The 11,439-nt window shown below is 36.5% G+C and overlaps 1 protein-coding gene across 1 annotated transcript; it reads right to left on the bottom strand.

Annotated features, from left to right (window-relative positions):
• Nucleotides 1–6,792: 6,792 nt before the first annotated feature.
• On the bottom strand, nt 6,793–11,439 carry LOC140142247 (LDLR chaperone boca-like). Its single transcript, XM_072164215.1, has 3 exons — nt 11,413–11,439; nt 9,489–9,721; nt 6,793–7,416 (listed from the first exon to the last, which is right to left on the bottom strand). The coding sequence occupies exons 1-3, from the start codon at nt 11,437–11,439 to the stop codon at nt 6,993–6,995; spliced, it is 684 nt and encodes a 227-aa protein (XP_072020316.1). The 3' UTR covers nt 6,793–6,992.

Below are 11,439 nucleotides of genomic sequence, written 5' to 3' on the forward strand. Positions count from 1 at the left end.
CCTTTTAGGGTGGCAGTAGTTATACCAAGTCTTACCCATCTTTTAATCCCAGCTTTAATAATTTGTCTAGAAAGTTTTTGAATACCCTTTACACAATGTGTTTGAGCAAGGGTGAAAATAAGAGATTTCTACCAGAACAAAAAAAGTGAGTCTGGTTCACCTGAATTAAGTCGCAAACAGTACTGACTTTTGTTTTAATAACATTCAGAAGTCAAAATGGTCTGCCAAAGTTAAATAGCCTACATTCAACAATAATAGCTCAAATTTTAATCTCAAACTGTAGAGAAACTCCATTTTGGTTCACCATTTCCTATGTCCTATTTCCTTTAAGGCCAGAGTAATGGAAGACACATTCGCCCACGCCGAATTTGAGATTTCTTGATATTTATCAACACTAAGATGTATTCTTTCACTTGAAACTGATAAAATACAACTTGTTAATATTTACACGTATTTTTGCTTGATTTATTTCACTCTTTTCAACTCTAAAAAGTCACATGGCTCAAGACAGCTTAGTAAATTGGCGGAAATAATGAGTCAGAAATGCGTGAATGCGAAATATTGTGATTATGCTTGTGATTCGTGTCAAGGCGTGGCGCCAAGTCTCGCGCATATGTCCGACGCAGTCAAAGGCGCATTCGGTATGTTTTTAACGCCGGCAAATGCGGTGGTAACAAAACACAAATTTGCAGTCAAAATGCCACTTGGATTTTTTAATTATTTTGAATTTTGGCGCACTAAAAGCAGACATTATAAATTCATTGTTGCAAAAAGATGCATATTAAGACCATGCACCAGGTACAGCTTTTACAAGCGTGAAAGTCTTGCCATTTTAAAATATAAGGACATTTTGTGCATAATTTTGACATTTTTTTACTAAAACATCGATTTCTCATAGTTCACTTTTGACAATATTGCACGATTTTTGTGACAAGATAACTCGAAAAATATGCAAGCAAAAGGTAAACTTTTTGCACTATCGTTTAGAGTACATCAAAGTCTAGGGAAGGTTTTCTTATTTTTTCAAAATATTTGTTTTAAACAAAAATATACACCATTATGTGCAATTTTAGCTGAATAGAATGACAAAATTGCTTTTTTCACATGTTTTTTCCAATATTTGAAAAAAGAGGCGAATTTCAAAAAAAAAACCCTTCCCTAAGTTCATGTCTCTTCTTCATTAAAAGCTAACTGATTTTTTTTTACTCCGAACTGATAATCACAAAAAAAATGGGGTAAAAAAGTGAAAAAGTGATTTTTTGTGATTTTATCAAAAACTCGAGATTTTTGAAAAAATCTGACGTCACCATGGGATTCCTTGACTCATTTCCTTTCCAAAAATGTATAGTTTTATATACTTTGGAGATACAATTCAGAAATAATGATGCTCGAAAAGGTCCATGTTCTCTCCCATTACTCTGCCCTTAAGATCTCAGGACAAAAAGTGTAGCGTGGTGTTGTGATTTTGATTTATTCTCAACAGGTTTAATACAGTAGGCAAGTCACAGACCTGAAACAAGGCAGGTCTGTATTAAACCCGTTTATTTCCTTTGTGTTTGCGGTTAAGATTAAGAGTTGGTCTGTCAGGGTTCAAAAAGGCAATGTGCTATTCCAGTTGAGATCCATGTAGACATCCCCTGTGGAACACATGACCTTAATCTCCACACATGGAGTGTGACTGACTCCATTTGAAATCTACATACCCTGTGTCTTCTAGACCCCCTTTATAGACTATGGGACATGGGCATTTATCTTTCACTTCCGTAGTCCACTCTTGGGCAGAACATAAAAACATAACAAATCAAGAGAAAATATATGTCTGAATTACTATCCAAAAAGTTCCCACGTTTTACTTTACTCATTTAGGAGTTATTTGGGGTTAAAAATGTGTTTTTCGTGATTTTTTTCCATTTTTGCCCAAAAATGTCAAATATTAAAATAGCTGTAACTTTAAAAATAAATTGAGTAGAAATTTCATTTCTATTGAAGATGTTACATGTCATATGGATTTCCAACACTGGTGAATAAAAATGTCATAGCACAACTCTAAAATATAAAAAAATGGCAAAAACCATATTTTTGTGCTATTTTGGCCATTTTTGACCTAAAAATGTAATTTTGCATGGGAAAAAAAAATAAATATATATTTTCTTGATTTAAAAAAATATGTCATTATATCAACCTAGTTATTCTGAACAAAAAAATTAATGATGGTGAATGTCTGTGACCTATAGTTTTTTGATCTATGGCCCTTTCAAATTCACATATGGACTAAAATAGCATGTTTTTGTCAATTTTTCCAATATTAGGCTGAAAATGGTACTTTTTGTAATTTTAACAAAATTTTCAGTGTTTTGAAAGTGGGAACTTCACATATATTATGGACATATTATAGTACTTTCATTTTAAGCTAGTTGTAGATCCACTGGTAGCTCGGTTTCCATGGCAGAAGCAATTATATATCGTCAATTTTACTACTTTCAATGCAGCAAAATCATTTTAGTCATCATTTTACTGCATTGAAAGTAGATAAATTGCTGCTACCACGGTAGTGGGCATACTAGTGGATCTTGAAATAGCTTAACATTAAAGTACAATTACATGTTCATATTATTAAGTGAAGTTCCCACTTTCCAAAAACTAACAAGTTGGTTAAAATGGCCATAAAGGACCATTTTTGGCGTAATATTGGAAATATTGAACAAAAACATGCTATTTTAGTCCATATATGAATTTGAAAGGGCCATAGATCAAAAATTATAGGTCACAGACATTCACCATCATTAACTTTTTTGTTCAGAATAACTAGGTTGACATAATGACATATTTTTAAATCAATAAAATTTATATTTATTTTTTTTTCTATTCAAATTTTACATTTTTAGTTCAAAAATGGCAGAATTATCACAAAATAAGCTAAAATATGGTTTTTGCCATTTTTTTATATTTTAGAGTTGTGCTGTGACATTTTTATTCACCAGTGTTAGACATCCATGTAACATGTAACATCTACAATAGAAATGAAATTTCTACTCAATTTATTTTGAAAGTTACAGCTATTTTAATATTTGACATTTTTGGGCAAAATGGAAAAAATCATGAAAAACACATTTAACCCCAAATAACTCCTAAATTACACAGTAACGTGCAACTTTTGAAAGTGGGAAATGTTATATTATTGATCAGTGATATAATAGCTATATTTTCATGTATAAACCATCCTCTACCCAGAAAGGAGAACGAAAACTACTTTCTGAAGCACTTAGCAAGCCTTGTCCCATGGTCTATTAGCCTAAATAAGAGGTAAGCATTTTGGCTTAGTGTCATCTTGAAAAATTTAACATTTTTTCAGCATCGAATTTGCATGTTTCGGATTAGGGAAAGTGTGAAGGATAATTTTAAAGTTTGTTCGGTTTATATAAGGCGGAAATTATCCGGCTTTTGTTATGCACTTATCAAGTCTTTCCCGGCCCTGGGGACCGGGACATAGCGGGAACATGCCGGGACGTAGCGGGATGTACACAAAATCATTGTTTCGCAGGCGGGAAGTTAGCCGGGACTTGGCGGGGATGTACAGTAGATCGCCCCCCGCTATGCCGGGCCAATCATTCATGTTAGCGGGGGCTTTTGCAGGGGTGTACAATTTTTTTCCTCCGCACTGCCGAGACATAGCTGGGACTATCACGAAGAAGTCACACCATTAAAAAACATCAGTATACCAAGAACGGCCGATTTTGCATACTCATCTGTAATGCGCTATTTTCACGATTGTGGCGCTACAAAGCAAACTGAGGAGTGGGGTAATTACTTGTTTTAAGTACCGTAACCAATATTAAAACCAATTTCGTGCATCTATAAATGAAAGTCTACTTTTTTTTAAACACTTTATTTTGTTTAAATCCTTATGCGTCTGCATGTAAATTAAGGCTCAAACATGTTGATGTCTTTAAAATTATCGGCATGCGTAAATCGGCCGTGGTCGTGTACTGCTATCCAAATAATCCAATCGATCTTTTTTTATTAGGCCTATATTATGTCGTTCATTCAATAATCGACACGGGTATACCGCGCTGCAAACTTTAGCATGTGCTATTAAATCCGTTGACCCCTCTCCCACTACTGACGAAATGCAAGATTATTGCCCTAAAAAGTTGCATTAACTTTGAACTTTTCTTCTTCTTCTTTTTATCTATGCCCGTATACCGTATATTAAACTCTGCAAGATAGGCCAGGGCATAGCCGGGATTGTAAATTGTTTTAACATAAGCCCGGCCCATGATTGTGCGGGATTGTCACACTGTAGCCCGGCTAGCGGGGGCGAGTCATAGCGGGGATGTACATAAAATTTATGCCCGTAGGCCGGGACTTTAACGGGTCAGTGCCGGGATGTCACGCTGGCAAAATGTACTTCCCGGCTAAGTCCCGCTAGTCCCGGGTCCCCAGGGCCGGGAAAGACTTGATAAGTGCATTACTGCGCACATCAATGAAGTCTCAACTCACACTTACGTAAATTCACATAAGCGTACGCTAGACATGCATTACGCAATGCACACCTTACAAGCACTTTCGCCCAATAGCGTGCACGCCATTCTATATCAATACACAGTGTTGAGTCTTATTTTTTCTGCCTTATATAAGCTGAACAAACTTCAGTAAGATAAACAGGAATTACCCAGGAAGATAAATATTACAGTGAGTTGATAATATTGGTAGAGTTATAAAAAAACACATGCATTAGGCGACGAAAAAAACCTTGTTCTATGGGCTGACGGACCTTTCAAGTAGGATCGGTCATTCACAGCTTTTTTGTGTGTGCAAATTTGGGACAGCATTCATTTGTATAGGAAAAATTTGTTTCCCAATTTTTTAATCTGAGTCAGTCGCACGTGCAGAACAAGGTTTTTGTTTGTCGCCTTAGCTTATCCATCAGCCTGCCATATCCATTTTTCACCCTGATGTGGCAGTGACGTCATCACTGCCACATCAGGGTGACTAATGGTATACTGTGGGCATTTCAACCTTTATGTCAATGATATCAATCATCATACCGGTACTTTGTTTCACCTAGAATTAGGTCTAGGCTAGTGGTTTGAGTGCTTTTACCTGCTACGCTACTCTGAAAGCATGCATACAAACCGTTCTTGTATCATTGGGTTCATCACATAGTGACGAATATGAACAATTGGGTAAAATCCATACGAACAGATGAAGAGATTTTACTAAAAAATGTTCACATAGTGACGGATAAGTTTGGTAATCTATTACATATGCGAGATGAGAAGTACAATTTTACACCATTTTAATATTATGGAAATAACATTTATAAAATTTCATGTAAACAAATCCAATTGATTATTTGGTAAAATGATGTTAAACATATCTAACAATGACGTTTCGTGCTACATCGTAGCACTTTCTCAAATCGACTGACCAATTCTCCCAGTCCTCCTCGTCTGCTTCCTGTCGGAGCGTGACGTTGGTGGCGCTGTTTTAGGTGGTTTTAGGAGTTGGTCATAGATGTGCGGCAGGAAGTGATTTCCTTCATCCCGGTTGAGTGTGTTGGGCCCCCTTTTCCGTATCCAAATCGCTTCTTTTATGTGTCTTCTATTTCTGTTTTGCTCTCTGTCCTTTATGCTCGCGTCATTTACATGAAATTTTATAAATGATATCTACTGACAATCCTGATGAACTTGTTTACGGATTATGAAAATAACTTTCAATGATCTTCTTTATAAAAGAGAACATTAATGGAGAGTAACAGTTTATAATGTATGCCCAATACAATTCACCTACAATACAATTCCCAATGTTCATTTCTTGATCCATTTGCACTCACCATCCGTCACTATGTGATACACCCCGATGTACACATGTGATACATCTGATGTTATCAATCATGCCATAATCATAGCTTTATTGGCTTATAAGCCAGACTGATTAAGAAAAACTACATGATACAAAATAGACATATAATAAGAACATCTGATGTCCCCTTTTCAGTACATACTTCTGGAAGCACTTTATGGACCATAACTCGGTCAGCAATCTTCATAAATTATGTTCCAAATACCTTTTTAAACTGGACTGTGAAATAGTAAAATGTGGACAAAGTTGGAAGTTTATGTTTAGAAATTGTTGCAGATGTGTGATTAGTGATCATGCCAAAGATATACTGAAAATGATGATTGCCAATAAAACCCACAAGGGTCAATTTCACAGACATTTGACTGTCAAGTCCTAAACCTATTGTAAATCCCAATGACCACACTCATAACTCTTCAGTAATATTTATACATCAAAGTTATGATGTGTCCGAGTTACTGATGGATTAAAGGACCATAGTGAAATCAACCTATGGTCACATATAGATGAGTGATGGAGAGGGCAAAAGCCACATAGTTTGATCAGCTCGTAATCGGGTATTAATATCAATATATTTTTATTTCGAGAATTGTCTGGTAACATCTCGCCAGAAGTGTCACAAATTAGTATTTTAAAGTCCCATACTTTGTCTACTTTAAAACACGCACAATATAAACCAGACAGGTCAACTATATCACTCTTAACATGGGTCTACTTTTCGGCACAGTGGTAAAAGCTAGTAACAATTCTCGCCAATTTTCGCTGATCAAACTATAACTGCATCCATCCCACATGTCCATTCAAAGTTTGAAATAACAGTGGTCAATTCCCACTCCCATAATTACTTCACTCTCGCATAATAACCCCACAGTCCCATATAACATATATCCCAATATCAAATCTATCATACAATTCATATCTTAACCCCTGAGCACTACCTGCCTATCTAACATTGCCTCTGATTGGTCAATTACATGATATCTTCACTTCATCACCAATCAGAATGGAGCTTTGTAAATAATTCACCCCAATTTTTTGTGTGGTGAAATTATTCTAACAATGTTGCTGATTGGTCCAATTGAAAATGAAAACTTTTTTGGCCAATCGGCAGGTAGTTACCCCAAGCTTCATCATAACTCCTCTTTACCCTTTTGTAGCATCTCTGCTTCTTCCTCAGACAACAGCACCATATTGTCCTTAGGATCTGGGTGTAAATCCTTCTTAAATCCTGCTTTATTTGCTTTAATTCTAGCTGCTTCATCCTTGTCCTTCACCACTGATGGCTTCTTCTTCTTGTTCACATCATTGGATTTTGTCTTTTTGCTACCCTTCTTCTTCTTTTCTTTTTTCCCTTTCTTATCCTCTCCCTCATCATCCATTCCTGCCGGTCTTGGTTTGTTATCGATGGGTTTTCCCGATCCTCTCCCGTTGTACACCTGTCCTTCTATTGTGACGTCTTTACATTGTTTTTGATCCACGAGGAAGTTTTTGATCTCCCAAGCTTTGCTACCATCTGTCACCATGAACAAGGCTCTGTCATCTGCAATGATGTATCTGGTAAAAGAGAAGAAACAAAATGATTGTAGAAGCTTTGAGGTGAACCATGGCTCTCACTTTCCACTGCTCCACCAAACTTGATTTTTAATGAGCGACTTTTCCCCTCTCTATAGAAACTAATATCACTTGTTGCGATGAAACTCCCCTGGGATATGGCACACTATTCTTTGTTTAAAATCAAACAGAACAATTTGAGACTACTGTTATCAAAATCATTTTACCTTATCGCCTATACAATGTAACTCAATCACTGTACACCTTGGTCTGGGGCGGACATTTTATAAATGAATTTAGAAGAGCAGCAATGACATCACTTGTATTACATTCCAGATGTTGAATCTCGTCACATGCAAAATTTTGGGGAAATTAATTGGCCGTTTATATCTGTGGGCCGTTTTTCTTATAACTGGTCTAAATACATGTAGTTCTATGGGAAGAATGCCTGTTGAGGGCGCTATAACCTCAATTTTAGTAACATAAATTCATTTTTTTTAAATGACCGATGATATTTTTCTGAAATTTTCAGAGTATGTTGTACGAACATGTAGAAATACAATCAAGTAGTTGCCCTACCTGCTCTTCTAAAAAAAAAAAAAAAAGTCCTATACCTCAATGATAATGAAACCTAGGTGTGTGCAGTCAATCCACTCTGAAGTACAAAGTACCGACGCGGACGCACACATTGTGCTGACTTTGAAGGCACGTATATCTGCAGCAGAGCGCAGCACTGCGAACTGTTTATGCGCTGTACATGCGGGCATTGTCACTTTGTACTGAGTGGACAAACTGCACCTCAGGGATAGGTCAAATATACTTTTTCTGAATCTTTATTATATAGGAAGACATTGGTATGGTTTTTACTCAGATTTGACTTACTTCACAATTTGAGCCCTGCATGTTAGCATTTTTCCAGTGTTCCTTTTTTAAACTTTTCAGATATGTTGTTTGGAAGTTCTTTTAGAAATACTTACAACTAAAAACATTTGTGATCTAATTTTGTCCAGGTCACACCACTTTTGAAATATTGACTATAGTCTATATATCTACCTCGAGTCACCGGTACTAGCTTTGAAGTTCAGTGTGTGCTGCGTTGGCTTAGCGTTGTGTCTTGCCACTTTGATCACACACGGAAAAGTATGTACACACACTGTAAACAATAAGTTAACACAGAACACACTGAACTTCAAAGCTTGTGTTGGTGATTCGAGGTAGAGATACTATAGTCGACTCCTAGGCCAAAGAAAAAAAATTGTTGTGTTGCCCTCAACCGCCCGACCCTAAATCCTGAACAATCAGGGTCGGCTTTTTTTTTTTTTTTTTTGTTTGAATGATGATTTTTACAGATTTGTTAAAAAATCAATGTTTTTCAATTAAAATTAATATTTTATTGAAAGACTAGTCTTTAATTCATGTTTAATAGGTTTCTAGAAGTCAAAATTGATAAATGTTTCCTAATTGAAGAAGAATTATTTAATATTTGAGGGAATTTTTAACAACTGAAGGTTTAAAAAAAAAAAAATTAAAAAAAAAAAAATCCCGACCGTCTGACCCAACTTTCCCATTTTCCCACTTGAGGGCAACACAACAAAATTTTTGTTTGGCCCTACGCTGAGTTATTAATATTCTATCATTTCATTTCTGGTGAAGCTGTATTCAATCTCTGTTTGACTTTCTGTCCATTATTATGCCTATCAAAGATACCAAATGTTCATGTGTTGAATGCTTGGTGTGGATATCTGGATAAACATCAAGTGTCAGTTAATTTTACAACTGGATGAACTAGGAACTTGATTGATCAAGAACAAAAGCTATACAATAAGGTACAATATTGCCAAGGTCGTGTTTAATCCGCTAAATTGTGCTCTGTTGGATAAACATAACATTTTCAAAACCTGATGACATTTGGTGCAGACTGGGAGATAGAATGTTTATTTGCCACACCTTTGTGTTTTCACTGCTTAGTTATAGGGCATCAGCAACACTGACTGACTGACATCATGATGCCCTGGTAGGAATAGGATTCTCAGAGAGTGCAATAAACATCATCCGAGTACACACACAGGTCTTACCTCTGTAGTTGAAAATTAGCATTGAAAAGTTGGTCCTGCCACAGCTGGGTGAGCTTCTCCGATTCATCCCTGGTAGGACTCCCAGAAAGTGAAACAAACATCATCAGTGTCTGGCCTTTCTTGGACATCTGCAATACAGACTCCGGGTTCTTGGGATCAATCTTAGAGAAATCGATCTGAGGCTTGGGTTTCTCGTGTTCCATCAAATCATCTGGATCTTTTTCTTCATCTTCCTAGAGAAATAATATGGATAATTTACATGTATAATTATAAAAGTTAGCACTTGGTTGAGCTATGTAACATTCCTGTAATGTATCTCTTTTCCATAAAATGTTAGTTCTCACTGTCAATTATATCCCTGAACAAAGGAGGATAACTACTATTTATATATAATGTCATAGCTTTAGACAATTTTTTTTGACGATAGTACTGCTCTAATCAAAGGTGGGCACTGGGTAAACAGTAATACATAATAATACACTCTCAACTGCTTTAATGGATTTTTCAAATGACAACCAAGGTGTATTAAGACTTGCTCATAACAAGATATTCCAGTGGAAATCCATACCCCTATAGAGGCCTTGCATGTGACGTATCATCCCGTAAATATGGCGGACTACTCGAATGCATTCAACAAAAGCATGATTGCAATCTACCGTGACAGTTCGTCTCACACACATAACCCTGCACTACGATCAAATAGGTTGATGACAACATTTGATTGAATGGACTGCACTCCGCCATAACTACGGTGAAGAACACCGGCTCAAATCCTTTGTTTGGAGCCAATCGATAATTTCATGCAGGGCCTCTATAGAAGACATGACCTTAATCTTTCACACAGGGAGTATGTATTTCTAATGGGGTTACCTGAATGGGTGACTCCATTTGAAATCTTCACCCCCTGTGTGGGAGTTGTGTCTTCCATATGAGGTGTATGGATTTTAACTGGAACAGCCCAATAGAAACTTGGATAGAAACTAAACTGATTATTCATTCTCAGCTGGTTTTCCCAGTGTTTGTTTTTTGATCCTAAATTGGAAATAATACACTGAAAAAGCAGTACTATTTCGGTTTTTGGTCAAGATCATAATGTCATAATAGTCATCAAACCTGTGCTTCAAATCAGAAGTAACATAAACAGAAATAAACATTAGTAATCACAAAATAAGAGCCAGCATCTTGTAGACCCAAGCCCTGCAATAAAGGAACAGGTTTGCTATTCTTTGGTCCACCTCAAGTTCAGTAGTGATGTACACACATATTTCTCTGGTCTCAGTATTGAATCATGCACTTGAAATTAGTCTTGCAGAGCATACACACACAAAGGTTGTTTGTCGGTATGCTTGTGGCACAACCACGAAAAAGCATTCATACATACTCATGATATAACAACGTTTCTGATTGGATTTGCGCCCTTTTTGCTGGTCATCAATACCGTTTATGACCAGTACGCAGCGTTGGAACCCAATTAACGAGTTCCACGATTTTCTAGTGTGCGTACACGCGCATGTCACCGCGTCCATCACACGCGGAGCGCAAGAGATGAACGTGTTGACTCCCGGCCGTTGACCTCACGAGCTGCTTCCTGCAAGTAGGCCTACTCATTTTCTCCCAATTTTTGAAGGAAAACGGTATGAAAATGTTATTTCAACTTGTAAACCTTATTATTTTCATTTGTGTTGCTCTTGCCAGTCCCAATTTTTGACCTCAAAGGTTGACAATGCCGTTCTTGCCACCATTTGGATTTTGATGAGAGTGTGATAATAATAATATTGAAATGGGTTCAGTGTGATCAATAGATAGAAAATGGATTCTAATATAATTATAAATTGCTGTTTTAGTGTGCATTCGCATGTAACATCATTATTATTGAAAGTTAAACACACAATGACTATATGTTCCTATGTTCCATTTGTATTACGCTAGCTTTGAATGTCGACTTTTTCAT

This window comes from Amphiura filiformis, chromosome 20 (genome assembly GCF_039555335.1).
Source record: "Amphiura filiformis chromosome 20, Afil_fr2py, whole genome shotgun sequence".
Classification (NCBI taxonomy): domain Eukaryota; kingdom Metazoa; phylum Echinodermata; class Ophiuroidea; order Amphilepidida; family Amphiuridae; genus Amphiura; species Amphiura filiformis.